General features: G+C 45.6%; 1 protein-coding gene across 4 annotated transcripts in view; it reads left to right on the plus strand.

The window, feature by feature from the left end:
* The window catches only part of SUFU (SUFU negative regulator of hedgehog signaling), a 110021-nt gene that overhangs the window by 56475 nt on the left and 31056 nt on the right, over positions 1–22490 (plus strand). For 2 of the 4 annotated variants that reach the window (XM_015103389.3, XM_015103390.3), the window contains exons 4-7: positions 16456–16598; positions 17504–17589; positions 17851–17923; positions 20996–21152. In XM_015103389.3, the coding sequence (XP_014958875.2) occupies positions 16456–16598; positions 17504–17589; positions 17851–17923; positions 20996–21152 (459 nt within the window). The remainder of the gene's footprint in view (positions 1–16455; positions 16599–17503; positions 17590–17850; positions 17924–20995; positions 21153–22490) is intronic. The other 2 variants (XM_004020324.5, XM_060405167.1) reach the window with 1 other exon arrangement.

The raw sequence follows: 22490 nt of genomic DNA on the forward strand, positions 1-22490 counted from the left end.
GAGAAAATGACATTACTACTTAGTATTGAAAAATGAAAGGTGTCTATCTTCTGAAAAAAATTATAAAACAAAAACCAAAATGAACATTTTTCCTGTGTTGGTTTTCTGTGCTATAAAACTGATTTTCACAAAGTTAATGACTTAACACATGTTTATTATTAGTTTCTTTGGGTCAGTGGTCTAGACCTAGCTTTGACAGGTCCTCGGGTTAGAGTCTCACAAGGCTGATATGGAAATGGCTGCAGGCTACATCCTTATTTGGAGGCTATACTGGGGAGAGATTGCTTCCAAGTTCTCTCAGGTTGTTGGCAGAATTCCTTTCCTTATGGCTGTAGGATTCAACGCAGCTTGCTTCTTCAAAGCCAGCAGTGCAGAGTCTCTGGTGTGTGTGTGTGTGTTTGTATCTCAACAATCCTTTTTTTTTTTTTTAAGAGTTTTCACCTAATTCACTCAAGTACACCAAGAATTATCTCCCCTATAATTAAGTCAGAATCATTTGGTTGGGCCTCATATCCATTAGGATGACAACTGCTAAAAGGAAAAAGAGAACACCAGAAAATAATGTGTTGACGAGGATGTGGAGAAACTGGAAACCTCATGCACCGCTGGTGTGAATGTAAAATGGTACAGCCACTGGGGAAGATAGTACAGAGGTTTCTCAAAAAATTAAACAGAGAATTACTATATGGTTAAGTAATTCCACTTCCAGGTACATACCCAAAAGAATTGAAAAGCAGAGTCTCCATGAGTTAGTCATACACCCATGTTCATAACAGCATTATTCACAGGAGCCAAAAAGTAGAAGCAACCCAGTGCCCATCAACAGAAGAATGGACGGATAAAATGTAGTGTATACGTAGAGTAGAAAATAAAGAGCCTTAAAAAGGAAGGGAATTGTGATGCTTTCTACAACATGAATGAGCCTTGAGGACATTGTTCTAAGTGAACTAAGCCTGTCACAAAAGGACGAATGTTGGATGGTTCCATTTATATGTGGTACCTGGAGTAGTCAGCTTTACAGAGACAAAAAGTAAAATGGTGATTGCCAGAAGCAGGAGAGAGTGGAGAATTGGGAGTTGTTGTTTAATGGGTACAAAGTTTCAGTTTTGCAGGAGAAGAGTTTTGGAGATTGTTTGCACAACAAGGTGGATGTACATAGTATTGAATTGTTCACTTAGATTGTTCAGATGGTAAATTTTATTTTACGTGTATTTCAGTACAAGAAAAAAATTTAAAAATCAGATGATTAGAGATCTTAATAATGTGTAAAATCCCTTCACTTTCATGTTCTCTTGGAAACCAACAGGTTGCAGGTCTTGCCCATGCTCAAAGGGAGAGAATACAGGATATGGACACCAGGGGGTGGGGAATCATGGGGGCTTCCTTAAAGTTGGCCTATAAATTCAAAGCAAAATGTAGCAAAAGAAATTCACAACATATCCGACTAGAGAAAAGCCTGCGCAGCAACGGAAGACCAAGCACAGCCAAAAAAAAATCTTTTAAAACATCTGTGTTCATAGTAATAGTTAAAAAGGTAAACAAACAAGGTCCTGCTGTATAGCATAGAAGCTATATTCAACACCTCTGATCTTGAATATATCAGTGTCAATATATTTATGTATATATATATAATATAATCAGTATATTCAATATATATACATATATGTATAACTAAATTAGCTTGCTGTACAGCAGAAATTAACAGAACATTGTAAATCCACCAACTTCAGTAAAATAAATTTTTAAGAAAAGGCAATCAAACCAGAAGAACCTCATTTGATCATCTTTTTAGAAGATACGATCGTTTATCATTCTGAAAACTGGCAAATAAAGGAAAAGAGCCACACATTTGATCTGCCTTTCCCGTAAAAATTACCTCAAGATAACTTTAGAAATAATTTCCAGCTAAAAAAGCTGTAAAGAATGATGGAATAGTTTTTGCGACCTTCTAATGAAATATTAGGTCACAAAAACTGTCTGCTAACATCACAATCTAGCTCTAACCTTTGGTGTTTACAAGAAACATCAAGGGACAGAGCAGCATGCTGAATAATACCATGAGGATGCAGACAGCAAAATTCTGACTGGGAAATTCTACTGGACAAAAAACCTGTTTCCTTCAACAAGGAGAAAAAAAGAAAAAAAAAAAAAACTTTGAGATTAGAAAGCTTAAAAAGTAAACCATCTAATGGGTTAGATCCCTGGGTTGGGAAGAGGAGGAGGGCATGGCAACTCACTCCAGTATTCTTGCCTGCAGAATCCTCATGGACAAAGAGGAACCTGGTGGGCTACAGTCCATAGGGTCACAAAGAGTCAGACACGACTGAGTGACTTAAGCACAGCACAGCGCATCTAAATACATTGTATGGTCCTTGTTTGAATAGTAATTTGATCAAACCAACTGTCAAAGACATTTATGGAAGATCAATTTGAACAATAACTTTAATATGTGATAATCAGAAACTACTGTCAAATTTTTTAGGTTTGATGCCTATAATTGTGATTATGCTTTTAAAAGTGTCCTTAGCATTTAGAGATCAAAACTAAGATATTCATGGGTGAATTGACATAATATCTGAGATTTACTTCAAAGTAATCATATGAGGTTAGGGTGGAAGCTGGGGGAGTGGTTATAGATGATTTAGACCTGCCCATGAGAGTTGATAATTATTGTAGCTAAGTGATATTTGGGAATTTATTGTATTATTTTCTCTACTGGTTGAAAATTCACCTTGACAAGTTGTTTGGTTTGTTTCTAAGCCTAAGTTTCAGACCAGGAGTTGCAAAAATATATATGTAAATATTTTAATGTAGTTTGGAGAGATTTGAAGTACAAAGCTATACAGTGGGCTGGCCAAGTCTTAGCAGATTAAGTAAGAAAGAACTCCTTGAAAATTATGTTCTCTAATACTCAGGTCATTGCTGTACTGTAATGCTTTCCTTTCTCCTGTTTCAGTGTGGTTGGTGGTTGGGAGAAGGGTTGAAGTTCACTGGTTTTGGTTTGATTGATTCATCAGTTTCCCCTGCCGCCTGACTGCATCTAGTGACTCACTAAGGAATGACTTCTTCCTGAGAGTACTGGGGTGAAGCCTGAGCTCCACCCCAGGCCTGCCATTGAATGGTTCCACCTTGCTTACATCTGAACTCATAGCTGGGATGAGGGCAGACATGTTTTCTTAAATGAGGATGGCACTTGAGAGAAGACTTGCTTTTCTTACCTATGTAACTTCTTAACCTGGTTCCAGAAGGTTTCTCTCTTCATATTCGTTGGAAACCAAATGCTTTATGTACATAAAGCCTGGGCAGAACCAGGTTCTTCCCCTGAAAGGAACTGGAGCCACATCCTGTCTTCACCATCCTCTTTGCTGAAGGAAAAACAGAGATGGTTGTTTTATCTGCACCTTCCTAGCCTGTGCGTGCCAACGGTACACCTCTCTGCACTCCCAAAGCAAGTACAAAATGACAACAAAGCAAAAAGGTACCTTAGAGTGTCCCTCCAGGCTTCCAGACTTCTGCAAAGGAGCAAAATGCCCTTCCTCTGGAATTTAGGCAGAATGAGGGCTGTGCTAAAGTTCTTTGACTCAGAGATACGAATGCAGCTTTGTTCCATAGTAAGAGTGCTTCTGCTCTGTTTATCCTAACAAATGAGAATAGCAGGTATGTGTGGTCATCTTCACCTGGGCTTGTCAGGTTGTTGGTCTGTAGCTGTGTCTACAGATCTTAGATTTTAGACCTTTTTTTCTTTTTTTTTGAAGAGAACAGTTGACTTTATTATTAAAATGATCAAATAGCAAATGTTGATTGTCAAAGTATCATGAACAAAATCACTTAACAGATCTTGTCCTTGTCCCCAGAGATCTTGTATCTCAAAAAGCATAAAAACAGACTATTAATAGAAATGTAAAATAATATCCTAAGATTTTAGACTTCTTAAGAGCAATGTTAACCCTGAGCTGTAAAGCAGTAAGAATGCTAGAAGTGCTAGTAAGAACCAGTGTACAGAAATAGGACTAAGAACAAAAGTTGCAAGGGAGAGAAAGGGGATTGTTTTTATGTAACTGACCATAACCACCAAGAGAAGAAGAAAAATAAAGTAACAGGAAAAGTTTGAAATCTGTGGCAACAGGACCAGCATCATCAGTCTGGTTAATTTAGAAGGTGGAGCATTTATTTAAGAATTTAAAAGCTTAGATGGTGAAAGTGCCACTGGTGACATGTTAGATGTGAGCCAAGGGTGGCCCCCTAGCTTCCTGGCTGGGCCAGATCTGTGTCACTGCACACAGAGTTCCTGAGGCATGTCTGAGGTATCAAGGAGGAGTTCTTTCTGATTTTATTTTTTTAAGTGTATTAATAATATGTAAGTACATTTTTGGAGGCTAAAAATTCAGATTCTACAGATAAAGCCCTCCTTAACCACACAACCCAATCTCAGGCCCCTCCCTAAAAAAAGCCATTTATCTGTATGAACATCTAGACACTTTTTTCTATGTATTCACCTTCTTCCAGGTACCTAAAGAAATGAAATGGTTTACTTTTTTTTCCCTTCTTTAATGTAAGTGAAATGGTACTGTTCTTCACAGATAGGTATGTCTTGCAGATCTTTCCATGTCAAAATATGAAGTTTATCTATTTTTTTCTTTTTTACTGTTGCCTATGATTTGGTAGCATGTTTAGGCCATCATTTAACCATTTTCTTAGTGATGCACATTCAGGATGTTTCACTTTTTCCATGATCACAAACAATGTACCGATGCTGCAAGCATCCTTGTTCATTCCTCCTTGGGCAAGTGTTCTGCTCCAGGGTAGATGCTAAGAAGTAGAATGATTGAGTCAAAGGGAATGTATCTTTATTAATAGTTTCTGCCCTGTGGCCCTCCACAGTGACTGTGCTAGTTTACATATTTGTTGTTGTTTAATTGCTAAGTCGTGTCCAACTCTTTTGTGACCCCATGGACTATAGCCGGCCAGTCTCCTCTGTCCATCGGATTTCCCAGACAGGAATACTGGAGTGGGTTGCCACTTCCTTCTCTAGAGGACCTTTCCGACCCAGGGATCGAACCTGCGTCTCCACCATTGGCAGGAGGATTCCTTACCACTGAGCCACCATGGAAGCATTAGCAACTAAATGGATTTTCCTGTGAATTTCAATACTATTCTCTTTAGGAAAGAGGCAGAAGGAGTAGAAACATGCACTTGATTTTAAAACTTTAAAACATCCCTTGGCATTTTGAGGGGTTGAAATGTACATAGGGGTTGCAAGTTTAAAATCTTTTTTGTTATTTTGGCTTTTGGAACAAAGGCGCTTGGAATCTGCTCTGTGTGTAGGTGGCGAGTCCTCTGTGCCAGTTCAGGAGAGTGAGAGGAGCACGGACAGGTTTTGGCCAGTTACTAGCCTCTGGGCAGAAGACTCCGCCTTTACATTCTGACAGATGTCTAAACACATGGAGCTGCTTTAAGAGAGAAGTGAACGCATCTGCCAGTTTAGGACTCAGGGCTCTCTGGAAGGCCCCGAGTTCCTTACAGGAGGGCACGGCCATGGCGGGTGGAGGAACAGGATTTGACTAGTGACAGCTGCTACCCGTGGCAGATGGATCCCTGTGAGCTCCCACTGCAGTCAAGGGCCTCACCATCCACACGGGGAGAATGAGGGTGTCGCACTGGGACCCTGTGTGTATGGACATGGAGTGTCCACGATCTGCTGTCGGCCTCTGGAGTCATTCCCACTACCAGACAGAGAGCCCGTCCTGAGACTCGCTTTTGGGGCAGGAACCTGGGGGCCACTGGCAGCCCACCAGCCCCCTCCTGCACTAATTTTGCTGAGTTTCTCTTTTATGAAAGGAATCTTCCTTCCCCTGCACCATTTGCCTTTGTATCTGTGTCTTTGAGGAAGGGGGAGGAAGGTGGAGAGCCAGAGGTTGTTGAGAAAATACATAGGGAAACAATTTTGAGTCTCCTTCGACTGGCTTTCCAATCCTTGGCAATTCCTTTGATTCTGGACGAAACCTAGAAGGAATATCCTTTCCTTTCCCCTTCAGTTTTGTAAGAACAAGCACGTCTCCTCTTGCTCTTCCTGACTTAATCAAGTGGTATGGCACGCCCACTTCCCCAGCTGTGTCTTGCAGCCACATTGAGCCAGATTAATGTCACACAGAACTAGTTTAAGGACTCTCTCTAACCAAACACTCAGGTTCACTTTTCCAGTCTTGAGACACTGCCTTCAGGATTTTTAAAAGGTGGGAGAGGGGGTTCAATTCTTGCCTCTACCCCTTGACCAGGTTGGAAAAGCTTGACACTATCCACCCAGCTATGAAGAACTTTGCCTGCTGGCCACGAAAGCCCGTTAACACACGTACAGGCAGTCTGTCTCTCTCCTGCCTCCACACACTGTTTGTTTGTTTTGTGGTTATTTCCGTCTTTCTTAAAGAAAGAATCCTGTCTCAGCCTTTCTTTGGAGGAGTGTGATTTGAAGGGCTGCAGCGGGGCGATTGTGCAACCCGGCTCCTGGAATCTCCTTCCTACAGTCTGCTGTGCATGTGTGCTCAGAGGGCAAGGGTGCCAGATTCTGTTGTTCCATACCAATCGAAGCTTCTAAACTCCCGTGTCCCCCTTATACTGTCCACTTACAGCACTCAAGCGTTAAAGGGGAGGTAGCCAGGACGCAGTCAGTTTTTTGCTTCTATGTGATACACATACATATTGTTCTCAGCTGCCATCCAGACTCCCTAGGGTAGGCGAGGTCTCACCAGTGCTGCAGGGCTCCGAACTGAACTCAGCTCTGGCCTGGAGCTGGGGAGTCTGGGCAGGCGGGCAGAGAAGTGTCCACTCATGACTTTATTTGGCTCCCTAGAAGAAGGAGAGTTGCCGTTGCCAGAAAAAGGTGAGCGCTGATCTTTCCCAGCAAGAAGGTCTGTTCCCTTCCTTTGGCGGGTGCTTTTGGATGGAGGTAGAGGAGGCCCACAGGAGGCTCTGGGTCTGAGGGTGCTGGGACAGTGAGGGCAGTGCCCTCTGTTTGATGCCTGGGGTGCCCCCTCCCCAGAATGAGCACACATCTCATAGGTGTGTTAAGGGCTCCAGAAATGTAATCTGTGGCAGTGACATCAAGATGTCCTACACTCCATGACCTCAGGAAATGTTGGAGGCTCCTCATTTCTAGAAATCTACCATGACACAAATAGATGAGGCAATATACAACCCCACTCCTTTCCCCACAGCTTGGCTTAGAACAAGCAAGGAGAAAGCACCAGGGCTTAGAAATTAGGACAGGATTACATGGAGATCCAGCGGGGCCAGTGGGCAGACTAAGTGGCTTCAGTTAGGAGCATCTGGGCTGGCCAGAGGCTGATAGGGCTGACTTTGAACTTCACCCCCTCCACCACCGCGGCTAGGCCTGGGTCATTCAGTAAAACCCCCAGGCTGCCTCTTCCTCCTGCTGGGGCATCTGGAGGCTGCTCAGGCCTGTACAGACTTGTGTTTCTGCCCATTTAATGTATTGCAGTTCATGGGCCTTCAGTTGACTTGAAGGGGCTCTCTTCCAACCTCAGAGGAGGCCTTCTCTGGGCCCAGCTCCAGCAGCCCACAGTGGGCCTTCTCAGGAAGGAGAGGGGGTGAGGCCATTGCCAGATTCTCCCTACCTGGAATGTTGGTTTGATACTGGGACTTTCTGAGACAGGGGAGGCCACCTGACCTTCACACTCGGCCATCTGTGTCAGAACATGCCATCTTCCCTGGCATTTCAGGGAAGAACTGCTTAGCTGTCTTAGGAACCAGCTCTGTGTCTTCATTTGGGAGGCACGGAAGGCTTCATCGTCAAAGTGATTTGTGAGTACCAAGAAGATGAGAGGGATGGAAAGATGATGACGGCAACCCCATTGTTCAGAGTTTGACCCTAAAGTTGACAGACTCCAGTCTACCAGCCTGCTTTGGGCCGCCTTTTGTTTTCCTCCACTCCCTGAAACACCTCTTGCAGACCCGCCACCCCTTTGACACCTGTCCCAGTTCAGCTGGGTTTCCTGCCTTTGCTCTTCATGTCTGGAACACAGGTAACCATCCTCAAGCATGGGTACTTCTGGCATCCGCCACGAGAAACCCTGTCTTTGAGGCTCCAGGAGACAACATTAACCCGTTCTCCTCAGACCAAGCTTATGGATTCTGGCCACTGAGATGGGGGGTGGGGGAGATGGGGAGCTCATCCTATACTTCCACACAGAACGGAGACAGTCACTCTTCAGAGTTGGGATGACTTAAGAACTCTTGAAGAACACATTTGTTTCTCAGTGTTTTAAAGGCAGCACTCATTATTTTGCAAACAATAGCTGTTTTCTTCTGCAATCCATTTCCCTAGATTTTGCTAACTTCTATCTAGCACAGTCCAACTTCAAACCACCATGACTAAAGCTGGATGTTCGCGAGGTGGGGTAGGGTGACAGCCAATTCAAGGGGTCAGTTAGAAGCTGCACAGCCATACGCGCCCTCCTGCGCCAACCTTTTAAGAGTTCTTGCCAGGGAGTTGTTTGTTACTGGAGAAAGAGACATCCAGTGATGAAAGCTTTCTTTAAACTGAGCAAGGGGCAGAACTGAAGCGAGTATTTTTTGGATCCTATGCCACCCTGGAGTGGTGTGAATTTTCCAAACAGGCTGCAGCAGCGGGATGGTACTACAACACGGTACTGGGAGGCAGAGTGGAGAGAAAGAGGGAGGGAATGTGAAGTGGCCTCCAGGCCTCACCTGGAATTGCCCACCTTCACTCCTCCTGGCAGCCCCTCTGCTGTGCAGTTTGGGTGGGGTTCCTGGGGATGTCTGGGTAAGGACACTTGAGGGGACCAAAGAGAGGAAGGGAGAGGGAGCGAACTCCTCTAACCACTGTGCTGAACAGCTGGGCCTCCAACCGAGGCAATATTAGCATTTGAAAACCCCTCTTCCGGGGCTGAGGCCTTCCCAGGGTGGGCGCTGGGCCTGAGAGCAGAGGCCGTGGTGGCTCCACACAAAATGGGGCTGAGCATCCGGGGCATGAAGACCAGGCCGGACTCAAGAATGAGCCCATTGTGGCTTTGTCCCAGGCTTGAAAACTGTGACCAAGGCTCTTTCATTGTTAAGAAAGACTGTTTCTTAGCCACAGCAGAGCTCAAAAGTCTGGTTCCCCCAGCAGGCAGGTCTGGGAGGTTGTTAAATACGTGCTCTCTAAACCTTTCTGTGGGTAGTTAAGACCGTCTCACTCCGGATCACACAGGCTGGTGTGTTGGTTCTGGAACTGCAACCTGGGTCTGTCTCCCAGCTGACTAAAGTCAACCCCTTCCCAAACTGTCTGTACAGAGTTGCTTTTCATCATTTGTATTTCATTTAAACAGTGTAGCTTTGTACAGCATGTAGTTTTAAATTGATGTTAATTCTGGTTAATAAAGGTCATAACTCCAAACCTCTATAGCCTCTTCCCTGTTTCCAGCCAAAGTCTGCTTAGAGGTGGGGCGCTGGAGGGAGCTGGCCACACTCTTCCTTAATCCAGGAGCAATGGTGCCACCTACTGGCAGTTGCTATTAGCTACAGGTTCTGTGGCCTGTCCTGTTTTCTGGTAAAGGGACTTAGACCTAGATGGAAGTAGCAGTGTTCCAGTACAGGAGTGATAACATGCTCCAGTGCAACACGCACTGAGTAGGCACACTATTTCCTACTTACAGATGTGGAAGGGCTTAGAGACTGTGATTGGACAAGTTGCCCAGGGTCACAGGGGCAAATAGGCTTCCCTGGTGGCACTTAGTGGTAAAGAACATGCCCACCAGTGCAGGTTAGATGTAAGAGACACAGGTTTGATCCCTGGGTAGGGAAGACTCCCCTGGAGAAGGGAATAGCTACCCACTCCTCTTGCTTGGAGAGCCATGGACAGTGGAGCCTGGTGGGCTACAGTCCACAGGGTCACACAGAATTGGACACGACTAAAGTGACTTAGCACGAGCAAGCACGCAGCAGAGGCAAATAGGACAAAGCCTTCCCACCTGCAAAATTAGCCAGTTGGCCAGGGTTGCCAAAGCCAGCAAGAGATTTTAGACGATAACTGGACAAAACACTCAATACTGTGACTGGTGAGGACTGTCTTCCCTCTTCAGTTCTGATTCAATCCTGCTGAGTTTGTCAGTTTGATATGACTCTTTAAACCTTTAACAGTCTTTGATCCTTGTTTATTTCAGTTTTTAACAATGTTAGATAGGCAGCAGTATCAGTTATAAATTATTAACTTTTTTCGTTAAATTATTTTGAAGTTATCAAAATTATCTTCCACTTTATGACGAGCAAGATTGGTTTTCTGTTTTCCTTATGTAGTATAGTGATATGACATTTCCTTTTAAAGTAAGTTTGTTGGTTTAAAAAAGTGAGTCAATTTTAGGAGGGAAATACAGGTAGGCAATGGGATGGGTGTACACAGATATGTTGAAAATCCTGATGGATGTTACGGGTGACTCAGAAGTGTGGGCAGTGTTGCGCTGTGCCCATCCTCACTGGCTTGCTCCACAACCTTGGGCAATCTTGAGGATCCTTTCCTTGTTTGTAGAAAATGAAAATGGGGTGGGTGATCGTATAGGTGGACCATAGAATGCTGTGAAGTCTGGGCACCACGACTCAGGTTTCTCCCAGGTCAGGCCACTTTACCTGTGAAAGTAGCGACCGTCAGGGGCCTTGTTTATTCCACTTTTCTTCTCCCTCGAGATTCTTCCCTTTTACCGGCTGTATTTTCTTTCTTCTTCTTAAAAACCACCTTTACAGAAATATAATTCACATATTCTGTAGTTCACAGCTGTGAGACCATTACCCCAAAAAGCAGCCCCAGACCAGTCACTTCCCATTCCCCCTTACCCAACCCAGCCCTAGGAAACCACTAATCTGTCTATCTCCATAGATTTGCCTACTCGGGACATTCTGTATAAATGGAATCACACATGGCCTTTCATGACTGGCTTCTCACTTAGCATCATGTTTTTGCTATGTTGTTCATGTTGTGGCATGTATCAATACTTCAGTATTTTGTATTGCCAAATAATATTCCATTGTGTGGATATACCACATTTTATTTATTCATTCATTAGTTGATGGACACTTGGGTTGTTTCCACCTTTGAGCTATTATGAATAATGCTGCTGTGAACATTCAAGTACAAGTCCTTGTGTGGACATGTTTTCATTTCTCTGGGGTATGTACCTATAAGTGGCATTGTTGGGTCATATGGTAATTCCATGTTTAGTATTTCATGGAATCACCAAACTTTTCCAAAGCAGTTCCACTATTTTACATGGGCTTCCTGGTAGCTGAGCTGATAAAGAATTTTCCTGCAATACAGGAAACCCTGGTTCAATTTCTGGGTCAGGAAATTACCCTGGAGAAGGGATAGGCTACCGACTCCAGTATTCTTGGGCTTCCCTGGTGGCTCAGGTGGTAAAGAATCTGCCTGCAATGCAGGAGACCTGGGTTCAATCCCTGGGTTGGGAAGATCCCGGGGAGGAGGGCATGGCAGCCCACTTCAGTATTCTTGCCTGGAGAATCCCAATGGACAGAGGAGCCTGGCTGGCTGCAATCTGTGGGGATCAGAAAGAGTCGGACACGACCAGGTGACTAAGCACAGCACAGCACCACTAATGCAGAGGGGATCCAATTTTTCCAAATCCTCACCAATACTTGTTATTTTCTGAGGTTTTTGTTTGCTTTATTTTTTTATTTTTATAATGGCCATCCTAATGTATGTATGAGGGCTTCCCTCATAGCTCAGTTGGTAAAGAATCTACCTGCGATGCAGAGAGACACAGGAAGATCCCCTAGAGAAGGAAGCAACAACCCATTCCTGTATGCTTGCCTGGAGAATCCCATGGAGAGAGGAACCTAGCAGGCTGTAGTCCATGGGGTCACAAGAGTTGGACATGACTTAGTGGCTAAATCAGTGTGTATAAAGTGATTATTTCCTTGGGGTTTTCATTTTCATTTCTTTTCACTTTCTTGAATCACAACAGGTTTTAATTTTAATGAAGTCCAATTTATCTTCTCTTTGTGTGTGCTTTTGGTATCTACCTAAGAACATTGCCTAATTCAAGGACAGAAGATTTACTCTTATGTTTCTTCTAAGAGTTTTGTTATTCTAACTATTATAGTTAGGCTTATGATCCATTTTGAATTAAGTTTTGTTTATGGTTTAGCAAAGGAATCCAACTTGATACTCTTGGATGTAGATATTCAGTTGTTCCATCACTATTTGCAGAAAAGAGTATTCTTTCCTGTATTAAAGTATCTTGACTATCTTGTCAAAAATTAATTGACCATAAATTTGAGGGTTTGTTTCTGGACTCTATAAATTCTGTTACCTTGATCAAATCGTATTCTTGTGCCAGTACCACACTGTCTTGATGACTGTAGCTTTGTAGCAAGTTTTGAAAACAGAAAGATTAAATCGTCCATCTTTTTCAAGATTGTTTTGGTTATTCTGTGTCCCTTGCATTTTCAAATGAATTTTAAGATCAGGATGTGAATTTCTGCAAAAAACGGAGGGGGAGCATTTGGCATTTTGATAGGGACTGTATTAAATCTGTAGATCAATTTGGGGAATATTGCCATCTTAACAATATTAAGTCTCCTGGTTTATGAGCAATTTCCATTTATGTAGGTCTTCTCTATTTTCTTTCAGCAGTTGTTTTATAGTTTTCAGAGTACAAATTTTATATGTCTTTCATTAAATATATTCCCAAGTATTGTATTCTTTTTGATTCTGTTGTGAGTGGAATTATTTTATCAATTTCATTTTCAAGTTGCTCTTCTTAGTGTATAGAAATATACACTTCAGTTCAGTCGCTCAGTTGTGTCCGACTCTTTGCGACCCCACTAATCGCAGCACGCCAGGCCTCCCTGTCCATCACCAACTCCCAGAGTTCACCCAGACTCGCGTCCATCGAGTCAGTGATGCCATCCAGCCATCTCATCCTCGGTCGTTCCCCTTCTTCTCCTGCCCCTAATCCCTCCCAGCATCAAAGTCTTTTCCAATGAGTCAACTCTTCGCATGAGGTAGCCAAAGTACTAGAGTTTCAGCTTTAGCATCATTCCTTCCAAAGAAATCCCAGGGTTGATCTCCTTCAGAATGGACTGGTTGGATCTCCTTGCAGTCCAAGGGACTCTCAAGAGTCTTCTCCAACACCACAGTTCAAAAGCATCAATTCTTCGGCTAGCTGTTTATTATTCTTGTATCCTGAAATCTTGCTGAATTTGTGTTTTTCTGATATTTTTTTAGTAGATTCCTTAGGATTTCAATTATAAGATCATGTGATCTATAAATATAGTTTTATTTCCTTGTCAGTCTATCCAATTGTTTATTTCTTTTTCTTACCTTATTGCCTTGGTTAGAACCTCTAATACCATAGGGGTTTTTGTTTGTTTGTTTGTTTTGTTTTTTAGAACCTAGGGAATGATTCCTTCTTAGCCCTTCTTTTCTTTTTTATTTTATTCTTTTTAAGTTTTACTGATTTATCCATTTACTTTTGGCTGCACTGGGTCTCCATTGCTGTGCACGGGCTTTCTCTAGTGGTGGTGAGCAGGGGCTACTCTCTAGTTGCAGTGTGCAAGTTTCTCCTTGTGGTGGCTCCTCTCGTTGTGGAGCACAGGCTCTAGACACACAGGCTTCAGCAGCTGTGGCTCCAGGGCTCCCCACAACATGTGGAATCTTTTCAAAGCACGGATCAAACCCACATCCCCTGCATTGCCAGGGGTATTCTTAACTACAGGACTACCAAGGAAGTTCAGAACCCCTAATACCATGTTGAATAAAAGCAGTGAGAGCCAGTCTCTCTGTTTTGTTGTTGATCTTGGAGGGAAATAATTCAGTGTTTCATCATCAGGTATGATGTTAGCTGTAGATTTTTTGTAGGTGCCCTTTAACAGATTGAGGAAGTTCTCATCTATTCCTAGTTTGAGTGTATTTGTCATAAAAAAAAAAAAGTATTGGATTTTGATGAGTGCTTTTTCTGTGTCTATGGAGAGAATCGTGTGATTTTCTAGAAAATCTGTATTCTGTTGACGTAGTATTTACATTACATTGATTTTCTCATGTTAAACTAACTTTATATTTCTGGGATAAATCTCACTTGATCATTGTGCCATTTAATATGTTGTTGTATTCAGTTTGCTGATATTTTTGTTGATGATTTTTGTGTCTGTGCATAAGGGATATTGGTCCATGACTTTCTTTTCTTGTAACGCCTTTGGTTTTGGTATCAGGGCTTCATAGAATGAATTGGGAAGTGTTACCTTTTTTTGTGTTTGATTTTTGGAAAAGTTTATGAAAAATTGGTATTAATTCTTCTCTAAATGTTGGTAGAATCTACATTGAAGTCATTGGGCCTAGACCTTTTATTGTGGGGGGAAGCTTTTAATTACTAATCCAGTCTTTTTACCTGTTGTATTGTTTCTTTCTTGCAGATCACACATGCTGCTTGTAGACACACACTTCTGTAAAGGGGAGAAAATCGGGGAGGAGCAGGCCGAGCAGGAATTGGGAAATTTGGGGGTTTGTAGTTGACTCTCCCTGTGCCTGACTTTACATGTTGATTGAAAAGTGATGAGATCTTGACAGTTGCAGATTCCCAGATCATAAGTAATAGACCACAATGAACCACTATACATTAGTTCTACTACTAACTATAGTTAGTATGAACTACAATAGTTATATAAAATATGAGGTAGTTGACTACTTCAGAATGAAAAATACAAACTTACTTCATGATTATTTTAAAAAATAAGAATAAGAAATGAAGTAGTTATTGTACATAAAACTATAGTAACCAAAACTGTATGGTATTAACATTAAAAACAGAAACATAAATCAGTGGAACAGGGTAAAGAACCCAGGAATAAAGCCACACATGTGGTCAATTAATTTACAAAGTCAGAAAAAGAAAGATAAGTATCATATGATATCATTTACATGTGGAATCTAAAAAAATAAACAAACAAAAGAAAAAATGAAAACCAAGCTCATAGATACACATAATAGACAGGTAGTGGCCAGAAGAGAGAGGAGGCTGCAGGAGGGGTGGGGGGGCGGGTAGGTGAAATCGGGTAAAGGGAGTTAAAAGGTACAACTTCCTGTTACAAGATAAATTCTATGGAGGTATTTACAGCAGAGTGGCTATGGTTAACAATACTGTGTTATATATGTGAAGGTTCTGAAGAGAGTAGATCCTAAAAGTTCTCATCACAAGAAAAAACAATCTTGTGTGGTGATGGGCTTGTTGTGATAATAATTTAACAATATATACCTATAGCAAATCATTATGTTGTGTACCTTAAACCAATATAATACAGTATCATTTTTATAAATAATAATTTATAATTGAGGGGAAAATATGAGGTAACTTTCTATGTGTTGATATGAAATGATCTCCAGGATACATAATTTTGAATGAAATGTGCAAAACAATGTGAAGGGGGAAGAAATGGAAAGGACCCGTAGATGCTTTCAATCTGGTAAATGCAGAAGACCTGTGGAAGGAAACCCAAGGTGAAAGGCAGGGGAACAGGAAACTTCATAGCATCTGGGCATTTTCCCCCTGTGGCTCTGCTCCTTACGCTTCTTTCTTTAAAGCAGTGGGCCCATGTGAAGGGCAGCAGGGAGATGATTAGGTGGCCGTATTTGCACGTTTCTCTTAGGCAGCCTGGGCCCAAAGCCTGTGTCCTCCAGGGCAGAAACTGGCCCTCCGGGCTGCATGTCTCTGCCGAGGTGTGTGAGGCATGGTCAGATCTCCGTCTGCTGAGGAGCTATTCCCTGAATCTCTCTGCCTGTGGGAAACTCAAAGGCCCTCCGAGGTTGGGGATTCCTATTTGAACAGTTTCAGCTGCACAGATGGAGAAGGCAATGGCACCCCACTCCAGCACTCTTGACTGGGAAATCCCATGGACGGAGGAACCTGGTGGGCTTCCGTCTGTGGTGTCGCACAGAGTCGGACACAACTGATGCGACTTAGCAGCAACAGCAGCAGCAGCAGCAACTGCACAGAAATCCTAGTATGTTTTTCCAAGGTGAAGGGCTTTCACGGCCCTCCAGCCTTCCTGTGGACTTCTGGCCGAATGGCCCAACAGTAAAGCACTTCATTCTTTCTTGGCAGACCTGATCGTGGCCCCTTCCCCCACTGAACTCCCCCAGTGAAGGTGCTGGAGAAGTGAAGATTGCAGAAGTTGTTGGGCCCCCCAAGCGAGCAGCCCCACTGGCAGCCTGTCATTTTCCATCGAAGGCTGGCAGGATTGGCGAGCAGGAATGCATTTGATTTTGGGGAAATAGCCATGCTCTTTGCTCTCATCCGAGTGAATGCTTCCCCTCCTTCACTGGGGCCACCTTGGAAGGCTAGGGAGCCTCCCAGCCCAGGCTTCTCAGGCCCCAGGTTGGGCTCCAGGGCTGGCTGCCAGGCCTCAAATGCTGAGGACCCTCACGTCTCTCCACAGAGAACACCTTCTGCAGTGGTGACCACGTGTCTTGGCACAGTCCTTTGGACAACAGTGAGTCAAGAATTCAGCACATGCTGCTGACAGAGGACCCGCAGATGCAGCCTGTGCAGACGCCCTTCGGGGTGGTTACCTTCCTCCAGGTGAGGCCCAGGTTGGGCATGGGCTCCAGCCTTCCCTGACAGGGTGGGAGGGTGGGTGAGAGAATGGACATTTCCTTTTGGTCTTCTCCCTCTTTCTAGTCCCTCTAATGGTCTGTCAGGTGGATTCAGATGGTCTGATTCAATCTGCTGAGATGTGCTGCGGGGGCGGGGGCAGGGGCGGGGCCATTTGGGTAGGAGAGGGTGGCCATAGCTGAGCGGATAGCAGGGGAGGGTATTTCTATGAACTTGTAAGACCTGGACAGCCGCAGGCCCAGGACCCTTCCGGCGGGCAGCTTGGGGCTGGACTGGACCTTACCCGGGGGAGTGTGCATCTCCCCGAGATGTAACCAGGCTGCTTGTGGTCATGGCGGGTCTCTGTGAAGGTCCAGTTGTTTCCTCTGAGATTTACTCAAAAGTTCAGCCCCTGATAAGGAAGGAAGCTTTTCTGCGAGCTGCTGGCAGCCTCTGGTTGTCTTTCTGAGCTTGAAGGCCCTCAGAATCTCCTCTGTTTACAATTCCTGTGATCTCGACTGGGCAGGAACATCTCCCTGGACCTCCCCTGCTTCCAGAGACGTGGGCTGGGGACCCATCCTAAGTCCGCAGGGCCCTGATTATCTCTTCTGCCCTCTGGAGCTTGGTTTTGTGTCATCCAGAGACCCGAGGCATCACAGCAGGGCAAGGGTCAGACCTTGATGCCCCTCCTGTGGACCCATCTGTCTCCTAGTCAGGCCACTATTCCTTTCTAAGGGAACCATCCTATTTTGGACACATCAACCCCAGAGCACAGATCCTGCCTGTGGTCCCCCAGGTTTGGGGACACTGAGAGAGCCTGTGTGGCTGACCTTCTGGATGGGTGGGAGGAATGGCCATTAACGCACAATGGCATCTTTGTCCTCGGGTCTCAGATTGTCGGCGTCTGCACTGAGGAGCTCCACGCAGCCCAGCAGTGGAACGGGCAGGGCATCCTGGAGCTGCTGCGGACGGTACCTGTGTGAGTGCACCCCTGCGCCAGGTGGTGGGGGCAGGCTCCCCAGGTCAGGGGTTGGGAGCCCTTCCTTCCCCCTTACATTACTGCTCAGACTCTGGGTTTTCACACTGGGCCTCCCTGATCACTACCCCTGGCTGTCCCTTGGCCACTAGTACCCTGTGTTCTGGGCCTGGGGCAGCGAGAAGGGAAGGCTGTAGACCCCGCGGACCCCGCCTATCAGCCCCAACCCCTCAGTTACCATCCTGTCCCCTTTCCTGTCCACAGCGCTGGTGGCCCCTGGCTGATAACTGACATGCGGAGGGGAGAGACCATATTTGAGATCGACCCACACTTGCAAGTATGTCTTGAGTGAGGAAAACGTTTCTAGCACACTGTGCCTAGGCCTCTGCCACATAACCCTGGCTTTCCTGCTGGGAAAACAGAGGAGCTATATTTGTGAGTGAGTAGAAATATGGCATGATATGCAACTTGTTCCCTGAATTCTGCAGAGTACGTAACGGAACAGAGATTTCAGTCCAGGGAAAACTGTCTAAACACATTTTCCTGCATTTTAAAAGGATTGATTTTATTGAATGCAAATTATACATCAATAAACCTGACCCCAAAATTGGATCACCAGCAAGAAAGAAAATCAGTATAATGGGTATTGCTTGTCTGGGATTCATCCTGCCATGTTCCCCTTCTTAGAAGAACACGGGCTTCCCTTCAGAAAACCTCCCTAGTGCCACTGCCACACCATGACAGACAGTGGAACAGGTGGCAGTGACCCCACAGCCCAGCTGCGGGGCTGAGCGCCGATTGGTCTAAAGATCCTACCCTCTTTCAGATCATTTTCATCTTGGGCAGTCAGACGCTGAGCTCCTCCTGTGGGTAGGTTGGTATCCCTTGATCTAGAAAAGAAAGTCTTTATACACACAGGTTGGCCGTTCCCACTCGCTGTGTATGGCCCACCTGTACAGAGCGTCAGTGTCATCTCTGGGATTTTTAGAAGCAGCGCTCTGTTTGTATGCAGGTGAATTTTGAAAGCTGGGTAGAGCATAACTTTGTTTCTTATGGGCCACTCATGAAACAGGAACCGCAGACAGCCAGTAATGTGCCTGGCACATGCCTGCCTCCTTCTCTTTTGCCCTTGCCCTTTGCAAGTCATTGCCATCTCTGAACATTTTATGCCTCTGTAGAAATCTCACAGACCACAGGCAGCCTGTGTTAGTGCCAAGAGTTAGTGTCCTTTAGGAAGGCTGGGAGGGGGTAGGGAGAGGTAGCAGGCAGACAGGTAGCCTGTGGTCCCTGGGCTCATTACTGCAGACCTGGGAGTTCTCAGGCAGAAGCCTACTCATTCACAGATGATGCTACTGTTTACCTAGTGCCTTGAACACTGAAGCTTTCCGATCACTTCCAGGATCCTCTGTTATCTCTCCTTTAACTTGGTTTCCTAGTAGCTTCTGCTTATGCAAGAACCAGAACCACATGGCTGTGTTTCCCTAAGCCCTTGTTTGGCAGCCACACTGGGATCCAGCACAGGGCACCGTGGGCTGTTGCTTTGGCCCCTGTCCTAAGTGCCAAGTGCTAAGAAAGCACCTGATCGTTAAGCTACTAGGGTAAGCAGCCTGTCCTTGCTCTACATGCTGAGAACAGCTCTCCTCTCTAGTCTTCAGGTGTCTGTCCCTAAGGCCAGCCAGCAGGACCCAGAGCACTAGTGTTCTTTAAAAGCAACAAAGCACCTCGGTGTGCACCCAGTGGGAGCTGCTCTGTGCTCACTTGTGTCTCTGGGGTCTACTTGCAGCTGGTTTGTTTTAGAGCTGCTCCTGGCCCTTTGCTCCACACTCTACCACTAGCCAGCTGTGTGCGGGAACAAGTCCCCAGACTCCTCAGCGTCTTCACCCTTTCTTGTTTACTCATAAAGTAAGTGGGCTGAGCTCATTGAGCCAAGAGATGTCTTCAGCTTCTTGCTTAGGTGAGGGGCCCCAAGGTGGCCAGTGGAGAAGGGAGAACATAGACTCTATCCTGAGCAAACCAGCACCCACACACCCCTGCCTAGGGCACAGAGAGCCACTCCCTGTTGTCAGCTCAGAATCTCCAGCTTTGCCTGGGCTGATGGGAGCCCTGGAGATGGGGGGGGGGGGGGCTGATGGGAAGGAGGCATCAGGCCAGGGCCACCTGCTAATGGTGTCCAGAAATAAGGACCCTCTCTGTAGGCTTACCTTGTGCTTTCTGAACAGGCTTCCCGGCCAAGCAGCCGGCCAGTATGGGCCTGTGAAGCCATGGGGAGAAGGTCCCCAGACAGGGAGGAGCAGATTCTAATTGAGGTCCTGACTCAGGAGCTTTATTTGGCCCACATGACTGTTTATGAACAAGGTTGTGGGAGCCTCATCCAAAGGCTTTTGACCTTTCATCCAAAGCCCAACAGCACAACTGTATTTTATCGGAAATCCCAGGATGTTTGTGTTCACCTCTTCCTTGAGACCATTTGGAGAGTGTTTGGTCTCCACAATGTCGAGGCCTGTGTGAAGGCAGGACCTCTGGTGGGGCTTGCAGATGCTCACCGCCCTCCTGGCCGCCAGTTCAGTCTAAGAAATGGAAAAGAATTTCCATCCAGAATCCTTGGCCAAACAAGTCAGCAATGCTGCAGGGAAAGTCCTGCCCTTCTGCTCTCTGGGGGCTCGTCACCATGTGACCACACCCTCTGCTGTTGGAAGAAGAGACTGCAGGTGTGAGGCTGGAGAGGTGGGGCTGAGTCCCAGTCTCTCCCGCCTATGGCTGGCTTCCACACTGGCCTCTGGAGCAGGGCCGGGTGATCAGTCAGCAGAGGAAGAACTGTGCCTTTCCTCCGGGAGGTAGTTCCTGGCCCTGCTACGTCAGCTCCACAGGCCAGCACAGGGTGGGCAGAGTCAGGGCTCTGAAACAGGTATGAAGGTCACTATACTGGAAGTCTAATGAGTGAGAAGAAGCTTCCCTTGGGATTTCCATTCTCCCCAGCTCCCCTAACTGCTGGTTCTCCTGGAGGAGCCCAGTGGCTGGCAGAGACTGTCATTCGTTAGTAACCAGCGCAGAATAGTCAGGAATCCTGTTCTTCTGACACCTGTCCCACGCTTAGCTCTTACTCATGCTCGGGCTTGGTCATGTCCAGCTCTTTGTGACCCCATGGACGGCAGCCCACCAGGCTCTTCTGTCCGTGGGATTCTCCAGGCAAGAATACTGGAGTGGGTTGCCATTTCCTTCTCCAAGGTATCTTCCCTACCAAGGGGTCGAGCCCTCCTCTCCCACATTGGCAGGTAGATTCTTACCGCTGAGCCACCAAGGAAGCCCTTAGCTCTTATTGAGGCCGAGTAAATATGGGCAAGCAAATATGGGTGGTGACCTTGGGCCACTGGTTGGCTGAAGGAACTCTGGCTCTTTGGTTCTTTCCAAGCAGGAGCGAGTTGACAAAGGCATCGAGACAGACGGCTCCAACCTGAGTGGTGTCAGTGCCAAGTGTGCCTGGGATGACCTGAGCCGGCCCCCCGAGGATGACGAGGACAGCCGGAGCATCTGTGTGGGCGCTCAGCCCCGGCGGCTCTCAGGCAAAGGTGGGGGCCTTGCCTTGCCCTTGCCCAGGCTGGGTTTTAGCATTTCTTGGCAGGATTTAAGCCGCCAGTGAGATCTCCAGCAAGGTGGAATGGAGGGAGCTTTACTGGCCCATTTCTCCTGGGGTGTGTGTGTGTGTGTGTGCATTTCACATTGCACCTCCAGCAGGGACCATTATGTTTTAGATTTGCCCCTTGCAATCTGAGGTCAGGGAGGTGAGTAGAAGCCCTAGAACAGTTACAGGAAACGGCCATAGTCCACCCAAGTGCAGGAGAACAAGCCCTGGCCACCCACAGAATTGACACAGGGCCCAGCTCTAGCCTGAAAGACATGCCAGACCCGAGGATCACACTGGCCTCAGGCCTGCCCAGGCCTCTTATGGGAAAGGCCTGAGTATGAGACCAGTTTATAGACTTTACCCAACCCCTCCACACACACTGTCTTGCAGATACAAAGTAAGGGGCAGGGGCAAGCACCCTTACCTCTGAACCTAGGGAGTGCGCCTTGGAGGAGGGTATGACTCTCCTGTTGGAAGCTCACCATGCTAGTCTTGGCTAGAGAAATAGTCATGGTTTTAAAGAAACGGGATCTCTAACTATCTTCAAAAGAAAAGCAGCCGTATATAAAGATGTGCTTATAGCTGCTCTCTCTACTTCCTTTCTCTATTCTTCCCCCTTTCTTTATCTTTTGAAGAGTAAGATACTTGGTCCTGCATAAAATACAAACACTTGTGATAGCACTTATAAAAGGTTTTCTTTCCATAAAGAACAACTTAAACCCCTCATGCAAGTATCTGACCCTTTTCTTTCCTTCCTGCTTGTTCTAATGATGTGCCAAGTTCCAGGGAGGCTCTAAGAGACTGTACAGTTATTAGACTCATCCAGTTGCTTTTGTGAAAAAGAGCTAATTTAAGGAAGGATTCACAGCTTTGTCCAAAATTTCAACCATTATTGGCTATTTTTAAAAAATTCTTTTAAGTAAGATCCATGACGCTGTAACAAACAGCTAGAAAAGTCACTAATCATGTTCAGCATCTACCCTAAGCCCACTCTTTGATCAACCAACATTAATTTGCTTTTTAGTGTGTGTTTGCAGAAATAAGTCTTAGACCAAAATCTCAATATAGGGGACCAGAGTAGTAAGCTTTACCCCGAAGACCAGCAAAGCATCTTGCAAAGAAATAATTCCACCAAGAGACTCCTTTCTTACCTCCTGGTCCTTGGCAGATCTGTGGAGAGGCAGGGTTCCCTGGGATGGGACCAAGGTGGGAAGATGACTCAGCATCCCACTGACCTGGCCCCAGGGGAAAGGGTGACAAGACCAGACACCAGCTGACCACA

The sequence above is a fragment of the Ovis aries genome, chromosome 22 (genome assembly GCF_016772045.2).
Source record: "Ovis aries strain OAR_USU_Benz2616 breed Rambouillet chromosome 22, ARS-UI_Ramb_v3.0, whole genome shotgun sequence".
Lineage (NCBI taxonomy): Eukaryota > Metazoa > Chordata > Mammalia > Artiodactyla > Bovidae > Ovis > Ovis aries.